General features: G+C 51.8%; 9 protein-coding genes across 9 annotated transcripts in view; 6 read left to right on the top strand and 3 right to left on the bottom strand.

Annotated features, from left to right (window-relative positions):
- Positions 1 to 592, bottom strand: part of HMPREF1120_06865 (uncharacterized protein) — a gene marked incomplete at both ends in the record, with an annotated part of 1,080 nt that extends 488 nt beyond the window's left edge. The window contains 2 exons of the mRNA XM_009161076.1: positions 10 to 504; positions 551 to 592. Of these exons, the coding sequence (XP_009159324.1) occupies positions 10 to 504; positions 551 to 592 (537 nt within the window). The remainder of the gene's footprint in view (positions 1 to 9; positions 505 to 550) is intronic.
- A 786-nt stretch (positions 593 to 1,378) lies between these two features.
- On the top strand, positions 1,379 to 2,631 carry HMPREF1120_06864 (galactose-1-phosphate uridylyltransferase; the record flags this gene model as incomplete). Its single annotated transcript, XM_009161075.1, has 2 exons — positions 1,379 to 1,479; positions 1,527 to 2,631. The coding sequence occupies 2 exons, from the start codon at positions 1,379 to 1,381 to the stop codon at positions 2,629 to 2,631; spliced, it is 1,206 nt and encodes a 401-aa protein (XP_009159323.1).
- A 32-nt stretch (positions 2,632 to 2,663) lies between these two features.
- HMPREF1120_06863 (uncharacterized protein) lies at positions 2,664 to 3,151 on the bottom strand (the record flags this gene model as incomplete). Its single annotated transcript, XM_009161074.1, has 2 exons — positions 2,664 to 3,062; positions 3,098 to 3,151. The coding sequence occupies 2 exons, from the start codon at positions 3,149 to 3,151 to the stop codon at positions 2,664 to 2,666; spliced, it is 453 nt and encodes a 150-aa protein (XP_009159322.1).
- Positions 3,152 to 3,509: 358 nt separating this feature from the next.
- Positions 3,510 to 4,573, top strand: HMPREF1120_06862 (beta-keto reductase; the record flags this gene model as incomplete). Its single annotated transcript, XM_009161073.1, has 2 exons — positions 3,510 to 3,650; positions 3,704 to 4,573. 2 exons carry the CDS (start codon positions 3,510 to 3,512, stop codon positions 4,571 to 4,573), a joined length of 1,011 nt encoding a protein of 336 aa, XP_009159321.1.
- Positions 4,574 to 5,089: 516 nt separating this feature from the next.
- HMPREF1120_06861 (uncharacterized protein) lies at positions 5,090 to 5,850 on the top strand (the record flags this gene model as incomplete). The annotated part of the gene is made up of 2 exons (XM_009161072.1): positions 5,090 to 5,257; positions 5,308 to 5,850. The coding sequence occupies 2 exons, from the start codon at positions 5,090 to 5,092 to the stop codon at positions 5,848 to 5,850; spliced, it is 711 nt and encodes a 236-aa protein (XP_009159320.1).
- Positions 5,851 to 6,502: 652 nt separating this feature from the next.
- HMPREF1120_06860 (uncharacterized protein) lies at positions 6,503 to 7,537 on the top strand (the record flags this gene model as incomplete). Its single annotated transcript, XM_009161071.1, has 1 exon — positions 6,503 to 7,537. The coding sequence occupies one exon, from the start codon at positions 6,503 to 6,505 to the stop codon at positions 7,535 to 7,537; it is 1,035 nt and encodes a 344-aa protein (XP_009159319.1).
- Positions 7,538 to 8,289: 752 nt separating this feature from the next.
- Positions 8,290 to 10,631, top strand: HMPREF1120_06859 (hexaprenyl pyrophosphate synthase, mitochondrial). The gene is made up of 2 exons (XM_009161070.1): positions 8,290 to 9,711; positions 9,768 to 10,631. The coding sequence occupies exons 1-2, from the start codon at positions 8,500 to 8,502 to the stop codon at positions 9,927 to 9,929; spliced, it is 1,374 nt and encodes a 457-aa protein (XP_009159318.1). The 5' UTR covers positions 8,290 to 8,499; the 3' UTR covers positions 9,930 to 10,631.
- Positions 10,632 to 10,706: 75 nt separating this feature from the next.
- Positions 10,707 to 15,637, bottom strand: HMPREF1120_06858 (uncharacterized protein; the record flags this gene model as incomplete). Its single annotated transcript, XM_009161069.1, has 3 exons — positions 10,707 to 10,920; positions 10,953 to 15,274; positions 15,335 to 15,637. 3 exons carry the CDS (start codon positions 15,635 to 15,637, stop codon positions 10,707 to 10,709), a joined length of 4,839 nt encoding a protein of 1,612 aa, XP_009159317.1.
- A 501-nt stretch (positions 15,638 to 16,138) lies between these two features.
- Positions 16,139 to 18,647, top strand: HMPREF1120_06857 (DNA repair helicase rad15; the record flags this gene model as incomplete). Its single annotated transcript, XM_009161068.1, has 2 exons — positions 16,139 to 16,155; positions 16,205 to 18,647. The coding sequence occupies 2 exons, from the start codon at positions 16,139 to 16,141 to the stop codon at positions 18,645 to 18,647; spliced, it is 2,460 nt and encodes an 819-aa protein (XP_009159316.1).
- Between the last annotated feature and the right edge of the window lie 4 nt (positions 18,648 to 18,651).

Below are 18,651 nucleotides of genomic sequence, written 5' to 3'. Positions count from 1 at the left end.
GTGAAGAACCTTTGTGTTTCCGCCGTCCCCTTCCTCGGCATCCAGGTTCAGGTTGTGAAGAACCTTTGTGTTTCCGCCGTCCCCTTCCTCGGCATAGATCGGCTGGGTAGGATTGGACGAAGCCTGCGATGTGACCGCCCCAGCAATGCGTCGTGCTGGCATTGAGCCTTGCACGCTGGGTCTTTCAGGGCGGAAGCGGCTGTAAAGCGCCCCAAGTTTGGCAAACTTCCCTTGTTCCCCGGGGCAATCCTCATACAGACTACCTTCACCCTCATGCTTGGAACTGAGTCCATCTGTACCGAGGTAGGTGCAGAACAAGTACGGATCACTGTATCTCTTGCTAGGATGATATGCCTCAAGGATGAGTTTATAGTCCGGCAACGCCGCGGCGAGGAGGAGACGGAAATGTAGGATACGGAGGATGATCGAATGGAAGCGGCGCGACACCACTACCAGTGGAAGCAGAGCGTGAGTTTCGAATCCGGACAGAATGGAGACCAGAATCTGTGCCGTCAGTAAGACTGGCCAACGTCCGTGGGAAAGATAGTACCTCGTTCGGCAGACTATATAAACACAGGTGATCGGAAGACATGATGGTGATCAAGACCTTGCGCCCATTGAGTCCGAGACGTCATCAATGCGGAATCGTCCTCATGGCCTTGCGCAGAGGAGTGCACCAGCGTCGCAGGCTGCGATGCCTACAACGTATAGATATGCCAGGAATATTCACTGGATGAGCAGGACCAAAATTGGAATCAAGGACGAGATGAATGTACAACGTTGTACTGGTCTTATGGTTAGGTAGATAATGTGATGGACTGTTTCCGCATCGCCGATCCACGGAGGGCATGGCGCCGTTATCGATATCCTATTAGTAGTACTAGTAAGTGCCAGTGGTGGCAGTCTGGCCACAGATCCTGCAGTGGGAGTCTGCTGCGTGCGGCCCCAAATCCTCCTACTAGTACCGCGCGGCGGTAGTATGTACAATGTTGTACAACTGTGGTGGCAGTCAAAGCGTGTTGACGTCAACCGACGACAACTCGACCTGAACCACAACCATACGGGACACACTCAGCGCAGTTCAACCGCCCTCGAACGCCAACTCTACTAGTAAAGGAAGGCTCTTTCGCAGGTACCTAGGTATTCTTCCTCCCTGGGGTCACCAGCAACACATGCACTGTTGCAGGGTAACATTCGAAGCAGGACTAAGAATAAACAACATTTTGCGCATGTCTCCACCTCATTCTCCGCTTGTTACCTCTGGCTGATATAAAAGGTGACATTGCGACGAATCTCGAGTTCGTAGCTCCCCGGAATTCCATTTCTTGCTCCCGCTTCACATCTATCACTCGAGTTCGCGTTGTTCGCTCCCTGAACTATGCCGGATAAAATCCTCGACGATATTTCCCATCGCAGATATAATCCTCTGCGTGGCAGTTGGATTCTCGTATCCCCTCATAGAACCAAGAGACCATGGCAGTAAGAGACTCGCGATACCTACAGAATTTGGCCTGATGCATGTCTAGAGGACAGCAGGAAACCCCGGGTGTGATCGATCTTCCCACCTATGATCCGAAATGTTATTTATGCCCGGGCAACAAAAGAGCTTCAGGCGATGTGAATCCCAACTATAAGGACACTTTCGTCTTCGTGAACGACTACAGCGCGGTCAAGGAAACCCAAGCTGACTATGTTGCTTCCGACCCGCCCGGCAGCCTGGCAGGCATGTTGCTGCGAGCAGAGCCAGTCAAGGGGAAGTGCTACGTGTTGACCTTCAGTGTCGCTCACAACATTACCTTGGCTGACATGGCGCCGCGGGAAATCCTTCCCATCGTGAAGACCTGGACGGAAATTTACACGGCGCACATCTCTCCCAAATCACCTCTGGCGGCATTGGCTAGGCCAACCCACCTGCCCCCAACGAGTCTGCATGCAGACGCGGGCACGCCAAAGGATCAGTACAGGTGGATGCAAATCTTCGAGAACAAAGGCGCCGCGATGGGATGTTCAAATCCTCACCCCCATGGGCAGATATGGACCACAAGTTCGTTGCCAGAGGAGCCTGCGCTGGAATTGGAACAACTAAGAAAATACCATCGTGAGCAGGGCGGCGGGCACATGCTGGTCGATTATGCGCGTCTCGAACGTGAAAAGAAGGAGAGGGTCATCTTTGAGAACGAGACATTCCTGGTTGTCTGCCCCTGGTGGGCAGTATGGCCATTCGAGACCATGATTCTGCCTGTGAAACATATTCGATCTCTAATTGATCTGACCGACACGGAACAGATGCACCTGGCAGAGGCAATTGCGGAGACCACTCGTCGATATGATAACCTGTTCGAGACGAGCTTTCCATACAGCATGGGCGTCCACCAGGCACCCCTCGAAGGCACTGACGAGGAAATCGAATGTTCGAGCCTTCATCTCCACTTTTACCCCCCTTTGCTGCGAAGCGCGACCGTCAGGAAGTTCTTGGTGGGATATGAGATGATGGCAGAGCCACAAAGAGACATCACCCCAGAACAGGCTACGGTCAGACTGCAAAGCTGTGGCGGAGAGCTATACAGGAAAAGGCTCCAGGGCGGCGCACAAGTTCAGAATCCACCGGCTCCGGACAAGAGTGTACCATAGGGCTCCGCCAAATGACTGGCATCTCGCTATGACTATCTGACGTAGTAGTCGTATTGTGCGATGCTCCATATAGTCCCTATCAAAGCGACGCTGACCGGCGCAAACCAAGGGCCAGACGGTCGAGTTGTCTTGTAGACGAATGCCTCCAGGCCGAAATGGACCAGGCCGATCACATTAGTCAACATCTGCATGTGATACCAGGAAGCCTCGTTGATGTGGTATGCCGCAAAGACTCTTACAATCCCAACAGCCAGCGTCCACGTTCCGAACGTCCTCGACGAAAGAGGAGTGACCGGAGAGGATTGGGAGTTCGAGTTCTTAACATTCGGTCCCGAAGCTGAACCAGAGTAGAGGCGCTGAGTGTACGAGAGGGTCGTGTAGCATTGCAAGGCATTTCCGATTGCAGTCACGCCGACCTGCACCGGGTAAGCCTGTGGTGATTGTGAAGGGTGCAGGGGAAACTCACAAACAGAATGTAGAGGGGAAGGTAACCCTCAAATGAGGGTAGTAGCGAAGCCATGATATAGACGACAGGCTTGAAAAGGGAATGCCGAAGGCGTTGAGAGGGTCGTTTTGTTGCAAGCAACAGGATTTATGTATAGGTAGGTACCTATGATCGTAGGGAGTATCAATCAAGTTGTTCATGAGGCCGTAAAAGCTGCGACTTCTTGCGGCTTACTACGACCCACCTCAAATTAAATGGGCGCACTCGCTGCCCACCCCTGACGTCTTCCTACCCACCTCAGCTCAGCAGCGGCTACAAGTAGTCCTCCAATTCCAAAAAAGTTGTTCACACCTCGAGCTCCTCGAATCCAGAACAGATACGCCCAAATCCAAAGTCACAGCCCTACACGAGGCTTTCATCCCGGACTGCGACGATGGCTGTTGATCTAGGATCGCTCGGTCAGCAGAGCACAGCTTCTGCGCTCCTAATAGGCGTGGGTGCGCTCACTGTTGGGTCCATTGTCTTCACGACATTGAGAGTGCTGCTGAGCACATTCGTTCTACCCGGTCATTCTGTATGGACTGCCACAAACTGCTTTCGAAGCGACCGCTGACACTGCGCTTGTAGCTATCAAAATATGGGCCGAAGGGGTCATGGGCAGTGGTAACAGGCGCGTCTGACGGGCTAGGAAAGGAATATGCCCTCCAATTGTCGAGAAAAGGCTTCAACCTGATCCTCGTGTCTCGGACTGCCTCGAAACTTGAGGCCCTTTCCTCACAGATCAAATCGTCATCCCCAAACGTCGCCGTTGAAACGCTTGCTATGGATTTCTCCCAAAACCTAGACTCCGACTACGCCGCGTTGGCTACTCTCGTCCAGGGAAAACAGATCGCGATACTGATCAACAACGTGGGTCAAAGTCACAGCATGCCTGTTCCTTTCGCAGAAACTCCTCTGCCCGAGATGTCGAATATCATCAACATCAATTGCATGGGGACTCTACGAGCTACACAGACTGTTCTACCAAGCATGCTACCCAACAAAAGAGGGCTTATCCTGACAATGGGTTCTTTTGGTGGCCTGACACCGACGCCTTTGTTGGCAACATACTCTGGCTCCAAGGCGTTCTTGCAGCAGTGGTCAAATGCCCTCGCAGCAGAGCTCTCTTCGACTGAAATTGAGGTGTTCTTCGTGCATTCATACCTTGTCACGTCTGCAATGTCCAAAGTCCGGCGAGCAAATTGGTTGATTCCGTCGGAGAAGACGTTCGTGCGCTCCGCGCTGTCAAAGATTGGGCGAAGAGGAGGAAGCGTGGGATATCCGTACAGTGGCACTCCGTATTGGAGCCATGCCCTTTTGGCAGCCGTCATTACCGGGATATTGGGTCCCATGAACACCATCGTCCTAAGCGTCAATAAAAGGATGCATGAGGACATCAGAAAGAGAGCTCTTAGGAAAGCCCAGCGAGATGCACAGAAGGGAAAGAAGGACACATAGACTGCCTTGAATGGTCTCTTGAGTCTGCCACTGTCAGGCGAAATGGATAGAGAGAGGTTTCCTTTTTTGACGTGCGTCTCTTGACTCAAATCAAGATTCAAGTCAAGAGAAATTCGTTGTATACCTAGTATAGACATAGTCGTTGTGAATGATGATGGCAACATCTCCTGTTCCGACTCCTGCTGTGCTTCCGCTTGTGACGACCATTCCATTGATACTACAATGTACACTGTGTGTGGTGTGCTGGAGTATTATGGATGAGAATTGCAGTAGCTCAAAATAGCGGAGGGCGATTGGCGGATTGACGAGGTTGTCCGCGTTGCCCGCATCGGCGCCCGCGGCGTGTCACTACATCCAGGCTGGGACCAGGAAACATATGTAGGTACTTCTACCATCCTCTTTAGATATTGTCTGCATTGATATTGTCACCATCATCATCTCAACATTCGTTATCGATGCCAATGCTTCCGCCGTTACGGAAGCACCGTCGTCCCCGCTCAGCAGCCGGACATCGTCATGCTCAATGTTGATGAATCGCTGCGGCTGGCAATCCGACTCAACGATGTGGCCTTAGTCCGGCGACTTTTGGAACACCATCCTCGGTACCTCCATAACCCTGACTTTGCGGACAAGAGCAACACCTCATTGCATCTTGCTGCTCAGTATGGCCTGGAGGAAATTGCAGTAGGTATACCGCATGATCTTCCCCATCGAGCCGTGGCTGAACTGAGTAGGAACTTTTGATATCTTTGGGCCACGACAGCACTCAGCCGATAACAGACTGGATTTACAGCAACAATGGCAACAACCTAGGCATCTCGGTCAATACGGACGGGCAGACACCATTACACCTTGCCGCAGCCAACTCACAGGCCGCAGTCGTCGAGCTTCTCTGCAACCATTTCCCTCGAACTGTTACCCGCCGGGACTACAAAGGACAGACTCCGCTTCATCTCGCCTCATCATCCCATACCCTGCCTGCTAGGAAGGGTCCCTTCGGCTCGAAACCCATCGTTTCCCAGCCAGAAGATAATACTAGTATCAAGACTCTGATTGCACACGGAGCAGATGTGAATGCGCAGGATGCCCAGGGGAACACATGCTTGCACAACGCAAGTGCTTGGGGGAATCTCAAGGCAGTGCGTGCGTTGATCCAGGCCGGGGCTGACCCTCTCTGCAAAAACAAAGCCGGCTGGACACCCGAGTATTACAGTATCACTGTACAAGCGGAGGTGTACTTCAGGAACCTGGTGACACAGGCTTGGGTATCAGCGTAGGCTACACGGATACTTGGAAGTAAATGTGACCAATATTGAGGGCCAGGCCATGGGGCGACCACAGATCGAGCTGTGCTCGCTTGTACCACTGCGAGTAGAACACCCTGTAGAAAGTGCATACAACGGACTTGTACTGACCGAGTGATGCATCAAGGAGCTCCGAGTCGGCGGAGTATTCGGGGGCGATCAATGGATACAGATATCTGAGGCGCTGACCTGGACCCGTTTCATGCTCCACAGGCACCGGCCGTTGGTACCGCGCGCGCAGAGGCGTGTAGAGTCTGGCCCTGATTCTGTCAGCCACATGCAGTATCGGCGACCCCTACACATTTGATCCTGCCACCAACCCTGTGCCAACAGTAGGTACTATCTCGCCGCGGGTCTACCTATTCACCTCACCCTCACCCTCACCTCACCACTGCCTCCTCTTTCTGTGCATCTGCCTTATTTAGGTTCCCGTTTCACATATATCTACGGTCTCTATATGCCCTACACTCGTTCGGCGCGCTCCTCTTCTTCCCCGACCACCACTGTGTCCCTCGCTGTGCTCAATCCTTCCACGTCGGCAACCTCGTGTTTGCCTCTGCCTGCCCGCTCATTGTCGCTCCGTAGTGCTCTTAACAGAGGCTATAGTGCAAGCTGAGAAGAACTGATGGCGAGCCCGGCCCACTGTTTCTACTGCTTCGAGGCTCTCTCCGCAAGTTTCGATCGCCGGGATCCGCCTACGCTGCAAAACATACTTGATCTCTACGAAGCATACAAGGCCGGATCGTTACTACAGGACGAGACCATACAAACCGCTCCAGATGATGATATTGACGTGGAACCAATCACTAGGCAGCCTGAAGAACAGGAAGAGGATGGTGAAATAGAAGAGGGAGATGGTGCCCACGAGGAAATACAGCGAATTCAACGTCGAAATCCCGGCCTTCAGCTTCCCAGCATTTCCCGATTGCAAGCGCGATCAGCGTCTTCAAGATCTTCTTCCACGTCGTCTCCATCCATATTCTCCCCGAGCTCGTCCAGTTCTCAGTTGCATACTCCTTCGAGTGGTACCTCCGTCGCGTCCGTACCACCAACTTATGCCGAGAAGCTTTCTGCAACCGAGTCGTACCCTCTCTTCGTCACTTGGAACACGGTTTCCCGCTCTGGTCACAAATCACTGCGTGGTTGCATTGGTACCTTTGAAGCGCTTCCACTCGCCTCTGGACTTTCATCATATGCCTTGACTTCAGCCTTTGATGACACCCGATTCTCGCCAATACCGGCTTCGTTAATGCCGGCTCTCTCATGCTCTTTGACGTTGCTCGCTGATTTCGAGCCTTGTAGAGATGCAATGGACTGGACGTTAGGCCTCCATGGCCTTAGAATCAGTTTCACCTACAGAAACCGGAGGCACGGTGCCACATATCTTCCGGACGTTGCAGTCGAACAGGGTTGGGACAAGGAAGAGACAGTAACAAGTTTGATGAAGAAGGCCGGATGGGACGGAGGCTATGGCTACGGTGTGGGAAGACGGCTACTGAGAGGATCTGCCCGGGCAAGCGAGCAACGATCTCTGAAACCTTGGGAGGAGGTGCAAGATTTCCGTGCCGTCAGATACACGGGGTTGAAGGCCAGCGCATCGTATGCGGAATGGCAGGAATGGCGCGACTGGCTTCGCAAGAACGGCGAAGCGCTGGAATAAGGACAAGTATCAATCTTCACTCGCTCATATTCTCACTTTGGGCCTTGATCGAAGGAACATGTCTGGTCATTTTGCAATACAAGTCTTCATGGTCGAATGGTTCAAACGCGCCTGCAAGCAGGTTGCAAGACCGTGGTCAAGGACGCCATTGCCACTGGGTTCCACTCCTCCAGCCCAGTTTACTAGCAACGACCACGACAGACACGTCCTAGGAATCATTCGGAATGAGGACACTCTTGATGTAGGATCTGGTACGGGCCTCACAGACGCTCGACCAATCCATTTCCCGGCGTAGTGAATCAATGCGGGCGATAATGAACCTTCCTGGCAATGCTCTTCGGCTCATAGGCCCGGTGTCCGCGATCACAAGCGACCTCTTGACAAGTTAAGTTACTAACCGCCCTCTTATCTGAGCGTCTAGCCTTCAACTTGTAGCACGGCGAAGCGCAGGATGGTTTGCACAGAACAGCATCCAATGGGAGGTGGCGGATTCCGGATTTTCAGGCTTCGGACGGCAAAGGAATCGTTTCTAGGTGCAGATATGCAGTTGAAGCTGTAAACGAGCGTATTGGTGATTGAACAATTCAATCTGCATTGTACCTGTGCAGCACCTGAAAGGTTCCCAGGCAAGCCGATGGTGCTCTGCGGGTTGTAATAACAGTAAAGAATAATAAGAATAATTTAATAGTCGTACCGAACGGGGAAAGGCTAAAGAGCTAGAGGCCCTGACGATCCGCAGCCCGATCGAAAAGTCGATGCCCTGCAGTGCAGTTCGCTTTTCGCCTGCGCAGTTTTGGCATCCGAGTCTCGCGCACGGCATCGAACACACCTTAACACTTACGTCGTGAGCAACGCCCTCATTGACGCCCGCGTCCGACAGGTTTCTGCGTCTGTTTTGTTATCAGTCTACTATTTCTCATGGCATCTTAATTGTCCTCCGCCATCCTGACAAGACTACGACAATGCGGGCGCGCATTCCGTCGAAGTCTGCATTTTTGCAACCGGTTGTCCCGACTTCTACAGCTCCGGCCATTTGTCCTTGGTGCTTGACCAGGACGCAATATCCTCGAGCTCGGCAGTCTAAACGGCATTTTTCGAATAGCTCTGGAGATCCATCAGCATGGGCTGCCGCAGTTTCAAAAATCCAGAACACAGTGGCCGATGTGTTGCCGTCCCGAGGGAGCAGTACTAACATCACCATTGACCCTCTGAAGATCGTGGCGGAAGAGTTGAAGTTTCTCAATAAGAACATAAGACAGCTGCTGGGATCAGGTCACCCTATCTTGGACACGGTCGCCAAGTACTACACCCAGAGCGAGGGAAAGCATGTGAGGCCTTTACTGGTGCTCCTAATGTCCAGAGCAACAGCGTTTGCTGCCAAACAAGCTCGCCCGGATGCCCATACTCTGCCGAGCATCAGTATTGACACACCTATATCCTCTCCCTCCGTTCTCTACGACAACAACCCCGATCAGATTGCTTCTCCCTTGACGGAAACGCCCACGGAAGCTCGATATGCATTCCCCGATGACGAAACCATCCTGCCTTCGCAAAGGCGCCTGGCCGAGATCACCGAACTCATTCACACGGCGTCTCTCCTTCACGACGATGTGATTGACCACTCCACGACCCGCCGCGCCGCTCCCTCGGCAAACACGGCATTCGGAAACAAAATGGCCGTCCTCGCCGGCGACTTCATGCTCGGACGAGCATCGGTCGCTCTTGCGCGCCTTCGGGATCCGGAGGTGATTGAATTGTTGGCTACCGTGATTGCGAACCTGGTGGAAGGAGAGTTCATGCAACTGAAGAATACCGCGTCGGACGAAAAATATCCCACTTGGAGTGAACAGACAATCACCTATTACCTCCAAAAGACATACTTGAAATCCGCCAGTCTGATCAGCAAGAGCTGTCGAGCTGCAGCTCTGTTGGGCCAGTGTGCACCAAGCGTGGTTGAGGCGGCTTATTCATATGGCAAGAACTTGGGCCTGGCCTTTCAACTTGTTGATGACATGCTGGATTATACGGTGAGCGGAACTGAGCTAGGCAAGCCGGCTGGCGCGGACTTGGAGTTGGGTCTTGCCACGGCCCCGTTGCTCTTTGCCTGGAGGACGTGTCCCGAGTTGGGCAAATTGGTCGGTAGAAAGTTCGCAGAAGAAGGCGATGTGCAAAGGGTAAGGGGCAAATGGCCGTCCATTTTCGCAGAGTCCACAGCTAATCCTTCGAACAGGCGCGAGATCTTGTTGCCCAGAGTGATGGATTGGAGCAGACCCGAGCTCTCGCCCAAGAATACGCCGACAAAGCCATTGCATCTATCAGCTTCTTTCCGGATGGCGAGGCAAAGGATGGCCTGGAAGAAATGTGTGTAAAAGTTATGAAGCGAAGGAAATGAAAAGTTGGTATTTGTGCGCCGATGTACCTCCTGCTCGATTCGAATGTACATTTTACAAGTGGGACAAGACCACTACTTACTATACAAACCTTTATTGATGTACTGTGGGGACTCATCTGTGGCCCTTACCGAGTCTCTGCACGCATGTGTACTTTGGATGTTGTCGGCGATTCGAATTCCAAATGTGGCGTATAGATTTACATGAGATCGATGTGTGTAAATTGCCACAAGGCACGCTAAAGCTCGCAACCAGGCAACGACATACAAGTGGGAGAAGACAAGAGATCCCGATATCCGAACCCGGCAGTATTCTCTGCATCGACGACGTAGCCTCACGTCAACGTCTATGTTGGTCGAATGTGTGGTCCATTGCTGTGGTCAACCTGATAATATTGCCATTAAAAACCCAAGTTATCGCATCGATAGTACAAGGCAATCATTAAGTCTATCAATGACTCGACCACTCGCTTCACCTCGTCCGAGAGCGGGGGGCGGCGGGTAAGCTGAACCGTGGTCGGGAGCAATGCTTGTCGTTTTGGACTTTCGTGGACAGAGAAGATAGTCTCAAAAGGCACAATCAGAAAATAGCTTCAGCGTACGGAAATGGTTTTTGGTGTTCGCGAGGCACACTACCCAAGCTGTAAGGCATGCGAACCGCAAAGACTGTGTTCACAAACCTATAGTAGGCATGTATATTCCCGAACCCTAACCCGGTCATCTGGGCCAGCCGGAGCTGATCGTAGGCAAACCTTCAACCAACAACGTCAAGCACCCAATCTAAGAAACCTTGCAGCGTTGCCACATAGCACCAGTCATGACAACAGCATCGCCAAATCCAGTAAACCCAGTCTTCAAATCCTTTAAGCGTAATTGAAATTGTTGCGGCAAAGTGGGCAGCTCGAACTGTTGGAGCTTTTGAACCATCTGAAAAGGCATGTCCCATGGAAAGTGTTGCGGCACGTCCCACACCTCTTGTTCGGCGTTTGCATGTCTGTACCGATTATGCTGTAACAAATGGCACACTCACTCTGTCCTTTGAGAGCGCCCTGCACGTTGCGTCGGAATGCCACAAGGCCTTCGATAATGCTTCCCGTGCTGAAGATGATGATTTGAAATGTCCTCAGCCACGATTGCCAGTTCTTTTCCGACACTCCAACTCGGGTACGTGAGGATACTGTAGGCGAGTCAAGAGGATATGTGGCTGGTAGAGAAACCGCCAAAGAAATAGGCGGAGATTCGGGGTCGATTGCGATGGAGGCCACAATTTCCGAGCCTCCCAAGGATGCTTTGACACTTATCGAAGCATCGTTGTCCTCTTGTGGTTGATTGGCCACCCATTCCGTGACCGTGCGAATTGCAGCCGCGATCAAAGACGGCGAAAAGTACTTTTGGGTCCAGCTTTCGAGAGGTAGTTTCACTCTGTTTTTCTGCTCCAGAAACCAACCTCTGGTGAGACTGGGAAGGTAGAGTAAGCAACAGTAGTACAGGTGCATGACCAGTCTTTGCTCCTCTTTCTCCCCCATGTCATCGGTACCAAGCTCAAAGGTTTCAAAGTCGACCTTGGATCCGTCCAAGGGTCGACCTGTGATGCGACACATTTCGCACACAACTTCTAGGAGCTGGGGAAGCACATGCGCCTCTTGAATGTCTGAAGTGTACACCTCCCGGAGCTTGTAGGATGCTTTTGTGAAATGATCAAAGACTAAGTGCCAGCAAAGCAGATAGGTATGTCGCAGTGGGCCAGGCCCGATCTCCAATTGCCCCGGAGCATTCGAGAGTAAGGAAAGCAAGTTGTTCGAGATATGGCTGGCTTTCTGTTCCAGAGTCAGGTCTAAAGAACGTTGCTCTTGTTCTGCTGGGATTGATCGATGCAAGAGGTCGTAAGCGGCGCCTCGGATTGCAGGCTCTGTGAACGACAGGAAGGGATATAGATCCGCGTGGTGTCGAGGAGAAATATGTGAAAGCTGTCTCCGTAGCAGTTCGGCAGTAATCCGTAACGGTTGGTTGGTCTCCTCTTTTTCCTCCTTGAATAAATCAAGGCAGTGTACAAGGCCATCCTCAAGAGACGCCTCCGCGGCTTTCCACGCATCGCTCAAGTCATCATTGCAATCATCAGACGCTACCAGTGATCGCAGACGGCTGTAAAGTCGGAGAGATGCATGTAGGAGAGGGACGTTGTCGGTCAAGTCGTTTCCATCATGCCACATTGCAGCAATGCACTGAATGATGCGCTCCCAATGGGCTCCGTAAATGTCACGGGCAGCCGACAGCATCGGGTCAAGTAATCTCATTGCCTGCGTTTGATACCCTAGTTCGTCCGATGTTTCGGTGATCAGGTGGGATAGAGTTTGGACAAAGAAGACAAGACGCTGGCTGGGAACTTCACTCAACGCATCTGAACTGCCATCAAGCAGTAAGTCGAGGAGGACTAGAGAACGCAAGCCTGTGCTGGACTCGGGGGATCGTAGACCCGTACCAGTAGCAATCAGCTCGTTGACGAGTTTGCGGCCCTGCTGCGTGCTAGAAATCTTGTCGCGACAAGCAGATAACAGGCTTGCTGAGCGAATGACCTCTGGGGCCTTGTGCATCTCATTTATCTCGGTGTCAAAGGACGACAGAAGACGGCCTGATCCAAACTCGTCCGCATAGCGAGACGCGATGTCCGTGAACGCTAAACCTTTCAGAAATGATTGAGGTGTCATGTCAGATGTTGAGCGAATTATGTCGATCCAAGTGTTGATCAGACTTTCGTCCTGGAGCCAGCTTTGAAGCACGGAACTTCCCTGAGATAATATGTCCGCAGCTTCTTCTACCACTTCATTGGTCGTGTTCTGCCAAATGTCGTTTGCCGACTCCACTGTCAGTTTTTCATTTACAAGCTGCAGAGCCAGAGGGTAATGTGAATAAAGGGCTTCAAGTTGAGCCGAGGACAGCAAAGTGAGTATATCCGTGTCAGACGCCATTCGGGTGACGTAGAAGACGAGTCGGAAAAGAAGAGAAAATTCATCTGCATCTCGAAGATGTGGAGTCGGTTGAGGTGCACCCTGCTCAATCATGAATATGATTCCGTGTAGAGCATTGGTGACAACCAGGGATCGTGGCCGTCTACCAGCAAGATGACTTCTGAGAGCGTCTGCCCACTGTTGTGCGGAGGGGAAGAGCATCCCTATCGTCCCACTTTGATCGCGCGGTGCGCTTTTCAAGGTATCTTTGGCCAGGTTGATCAATGTAAAGATAGACAGTGGAAACCCAGTGCCGGATAGCTGATCCTGCACAACCTTGGTGGATGAAGTAGCTGCTGAGGTTTCGCCCGGAGATAGCGTTCTGATTTTAGCTATCAACAGGTTTGCCAGCTCCGCAACCTCAGCATCCTGGGAATCCGAAAGTAAGAGAAGCCGGGACAGGAAATCACTCCCCCGATCGGCAAACAGTAAATTAGCGGTATTCGCTTCTGTGAGAAGAGAAAGAAGAAGATTCAGGGCACTTCGTTGGAGAGCTGCATCGGTGTCGGTTGACAAGTGTTCAATCACACTTTGGATGCACTTGTTTTGCAGTATTGATGAGCGCAGATTCGGATTTCTGAGGACTGCCTGCATCATCTGCTGGACAGGCTGTTCCTGGAGGGCCGTGGAAACCTTATGCAGAATGAAGGATTCAAGCTCCGAGTTCTTGGTGAGGTCCTCCACCGAGATTTGAGCTAGAAGTCTCCTAAGAGCAGCTGTGCAGTAGTCACTTGGATCGGAATGAAGCAATGTCGAGATAGTTTCTTGAACATTCTGACCATTTGTGAGAACGATAGAAATCATATACTCGGCGGAAGGGCTGTTGAGAAGCGGTAAGACACCGGATTGCAAGAAGGAATGGAGTCCCTTGGGCTGCGGCAATTCAGGTTGGGTTGAGATGCGCTCGAGCACAAAAGCCGCTGAATACGGCTTGCCATTGCGAGCACCTAAAAGTTCAGTTGCAACATTGACGAGCTCCTCATCACTCTGCTGGAAGACCTGTCCCGCATATGATCTCTCGGCCTGGCTGAGGACCTCAGACCGCGACACAGAAGTTCTGAGCTGGAAGAGACGTTGCGCTTGAGCAATGACAGCATCTTGAGACTTTGCAAAATCCTTCGAACTCTCTGGAAGGGACAACTTTATACTGTCGGCTAATTCCTGACACAATCTTGACCAGGTGGTTTCGAAGACACGGTTCAGGCCCTGGTGCAGGACATTAACAAGTATTTCCGAAGAAATACGCTGGTCGCAAGAGACAGGGAGCTTCCAGGAAACCTGCTGCGTGCTCTGAGTTATGTAGTGAGATACCAGAGGTAGTAGCTCCTCGTTGGCCAAGGTTGATTTTGAATCTTCGTCGGGAAGCATGCTCAAAATCCAGAAGGATGTGCCAACATAAGCGGACCACGCAGCTGGGAGGTTTTGGCGCGGCTCGTCACTGTTGATAACTCCCGCACGCAGAGATGTGACCAAGGAGGTTGCAGACGACAGCTGGATATGGCCGTCCGAGTAGTCTGGAGCCCAGACTTCGAGAGGGATCCGTCTGAGAAGCGCCGCAATAGTGTTCCAGAAATCTGCCGGACCTCTTTGTGAGCCATTCTTGAGAAACTGGTGCAACTTCTTGGATGCCGGAGATTTTGAGGAATAATCTGATGTCCAAATTTCAGGCCGGTGCAAAGTCAAGGCGAGAAGCGCCTCTGATAGCTGCCGGGCCGATCCAATCTGGCTGCTGGCGAGGGCCTTGCCAACGAAGCAGGCACTTATAGCAGACCAGTCGAGGTGTGTGCTGACTGTTTCGGTGCAGACAACCACCAAGGTGCACACGGCTCTGCGCAGATTGGGATCCTGGGAGTAAGAGTACCCCCAGAGTTTTTTGTCCGTCAAAATTCTTTTCAGCCCTTCGGGAACCCCAGCAGCATCCCCATCTGTGGCCACCGAGAAGTTGGTCCTGAGGACTTGGCAGAGCAGATAGATGGCATTTCCGACCACGCGAATGAACTTCGCTTCGGCATCGTCGGGGCTAGTCGAGCGTTCGTCACTTAAAGAATTAGTTGTCTGCACCAATATGGCGTCCTCAGCATAGTCGATGAGCGCGTCTCTGTAGATTTTCCACAACGCCCTCCTCTTGTCTTCGGTTGTGAATGCTGCTGTGATTGATTCCTGCGCCGCCCGTGCTACCAGCTTGTCGCTGTCATACACACCCGATAACCAGGCTCCGATGACCTTGGGCAGGTGTGGCGCAATGCGCTTCCCCGATATTGCAGTGAGAGATCCCTGGAGTGTATGTGCCAATTGCCGCACCCGTCGAGAGTTGTCAATAGAGGTTCGAGGATATAGATTAACCTAGCCACAAGACAGTCAGCGGCCTGTAAAGTAGAAATCAACAGATCAAGGACCACAAACCCAGGCTTCAAGCAGGCCAGGATCGGCACCATCAGCGGACTTGGAGGTACCAATGTGTTCTTGCAGTTCCTCCAACGCTTTGGCCTTGGTGGTGCTGTCCTTCTTTCCAAGATTACGCAGCGCAACGACAACATTAGGATTTGAAACGCTGCTGAGGTCGGGCTGCTCGGTGATGTAGGACAGAGAGGATGAAGCAGACCTGAAGGCGCCGCTCGTTGGCGCACCGAAACCGAAGGAGGACGACCCGAAGACAGCAGAGGCAGCACGGGCGCTTGAAGCCTGTGACTTGAATTTCTTGCTCATGCTGTTATGGTCGTCCTCGTCGTGTAGCGTGAAAGTCGGAAGAGGGCAGCAATAGGACTTGAGGAATGATTCATTTGTAAATGTACATAGTCCTATCTTCTGGAGGCTGGAGGGGCTTCGAGACTGACTCCAAAATTTTGGAGAGCGAATACAACGTACACTGTAAAAACAGTGGCAGCAGCAAATCGCACAGATTCGCCGTGTCGGTGACGTCTTGCGCGACCCCAGACTCGGATTCCGCTGCAATTCGAATTAATTAATCACTTCGCGACTCATTATTCGTGCATCTGCCTGTGCGGCCGCGCCCGCCACTCTTCATCTTTTTTGCTATAAACACTCCACGACTGAATCACGCCCATAAATTCTGTTTGCGCTCTATGTCTCCTGCCCGTTTCTGCTGACAGCAACAAGCCGTTGTCGGGCGTCTCGTTCAGAGACAAACTTTGATGTTATTGTCGTGGCCTAGAACCTTTGGCCGCTCGAGGCGACCACTCCCGCATCATGAAGTTCTTCATAGAGTATGGACGCTGTTTCCTGGTCGTGATCCATCTGGCTAATTATCGATAGTGATCTGCCTGTTCTTTTTCCATATCCTCGAATATATCCCGAACAATATGCCTACATGTGCGACCTCAAGCGAACGCTTGACGCCGGGGGTCACTGCGTCCTTGAAATGCCGTCTGGAACAGGCAAGACGGTTTCTCTCTTATCCCTCATTGTGGCATATCAGCAACATTACCCGGAACATCGCAAACTCATCTACTGCTCGCGTACAATGTCGGAAATTGAAAAGGCATTGGCGGAGTTGAAAGCGCTCATGAAGTATCGCTCCGATCAGCTTGGATACGTGGAAGATTTCAGAGGACTCGGGCTTACCAGTCGGAAAAACCTCTGTCTACACCCGTCGGTCAAACGAGAGAAGAGTGGTGCCGTGGTCGATGCAAGGTGTCGCAGCTTGACTGCGGGATTTGTGAAGGAGAAAAAGGAGCGAGGAGAAGATGTGGAGGTCTGTGTCTACCATGACAACCTGGATCTTCTGGAGCCTCACAATCTGGTCCCACCCGGCGTCTTCACTCTCGACGGCTTGATCAGGTATGGGGAAGAGCATAAACAGTGCCCCTACTTTTCTGCTCGAAGGATGATGCCCTTTTGTAACGTCATCATCTACTCTTACCATTACCTCTTGGATCCGAAAATCGCGGAGCGAGTATCCAAGGAACTGTCGAAAGACTGCATTGTCGTGTTTGACGAGGCACACAACATCGACAATGTCTGTATCGAGTCCTTGTCGATCGACTTGACGGAAGACTCTTTGCGAAAGGCGACCAGAGGTGCAAACAACCTCGAGCGGAAAATTGAGGAGATGAAAGCGTCGGATGAGGAGAAATTGCAAAATGAATATCAAAAACTCGTCGAAGGGCTGAGGGAGGCGGACGAAGCTCGAGCAGAAGATGCGTTCATGTCCAATCCTACCTTGCCCGATGACCTGCTGAAGGAGGCCGTACCGGGCAACATTCGTCGCGCCGAGCACTTCGTGGCCTTTCTCAAACGCTTCATCGAATACCTGAAAACACGTATGAAAGTTCTATACGTCATCCAAGAGACTCCTCCCTCGTTTCTTTCGCATCTAAAGGAGCTAACCTTCATCGAACGCAAACCTCTTCGCTTTTGCGCCGAACGATTGACGTCGCTCGTTCGTACGCTGGAATTGACCAACATCGAAGATTACCAACCACTGCAGGAGGTCGCTACCTTTGCCACTCTGGTTGCGACATATGAGACTGGCTTCTTGTTGATCCTGGAGCCTTTTGAGACCGAACAAGCCACAGTGCCAAATCCCATCCTCCATTTCGCGTGCCTGGACGCTTCTATTGCTATCAAACCCGTCTTTGAACGATTTTCCTCCGTCATCATCACCTCAGGCACTATATCTCCTCTAGAGATGTATCCAAAAATGCTGAATTTCAGCACCGTTCTGCAAGAATCTTATCCCATGTCTCTAGCACGGCGGTCGTTCTTGCCGATGATTGTTACACGTGGCTCAGATCAACAGTCGATCACTTCCGGCTTCCAGTCTCGATCTGACCCAGGAGTGGTCCGAAATTATGGAGCGCTACTTTTCGAGTTCGCGAAGATCACTCCCGATGGTATTGTCGTCTTCTTTCCTTCTTATCTCTACATGGAGATGATCATCAGTATGTGGCAGGGAATGGGCATTCTCGATCAGATTTGGACCTACAAACTGATTTTGGTCGAGACCCCGGATGCTCAGGAGACAAGTCTTGCACTGGAGACATACCGAACCGCATGCGAGAACGGTAAAGGTGCCATTCTTCTCTGCGTCGCCCGTGGCAAAGTTTCCGAAGGCATTGATTTCGATCATCACTTTGGCCGGACTGTCTTGTGCATGGGTGCACCTTTTCAATATACAGAATCCCGAATCCTGAAAGCCCGGTTGGAATTTCTTCGCGAGAACTACAGGATCAAAGAGCAGGATTTTCTTTCTTTCGATGCTATGAGGCATGCAGCCCAATGTCTGGGCCGTGTGTTGAGAGGAAAGGACGACTACGGAATCATGGTCTTGGCCGACCGTCGCTTTCAGAAGAAACGCAACCAGCTCCCTCGATGGATTGCCGAAGAGATTCATGACGGTCAAACCGGCTTGAGCACCGACGCGGCTGTTGGTATGGCAAAGAAATTCCTAAGGAGCATCGCACAACCGCTCGGAACCGGGCAAAAAGCGCCCGACGGCTCCACAAAGGGAAAGGATAGCTGGGATCTGAAGGAGCTAGAACAATTTCAGCGCGAACAAAAAGCCAGACGAGGTGAAGGTGATTTTGGGAGGCACGACGCATACTCTCATGACTATCTCAACAGTGCCGTGAACACAACAACACAAGTCCAGAATGGTACAAACGGCCACTCGAATATTGAAGACGAATTCGACGAGGGCATTGCTGATGAGGAGCTTCTCATCGCAGAAAGGATGCAGATTGAAATAGTGGGTTGAGCAT

Source organism: Exophiala dermatitidis (assembly GCF_000230625.1).
Source record: "Exophiala dermatitidis NIH/UT8656 unplaced genomic scaffold supercont1.6, whole genome shotgun sequence".
NCBI classification, from domain to species: Eukaryota; Fungi; Ascomycota; class Eurotiomycetes; order Chaetothyriales; family Herpotrichiellaceae; genus Exophiala; species Exophiala dermatitidis.
The sequence above is the reverse complement of the archived record's forward strand: the minus strand, read 5'-3'. Positions and strand labels throughout refer to the sequence as shown.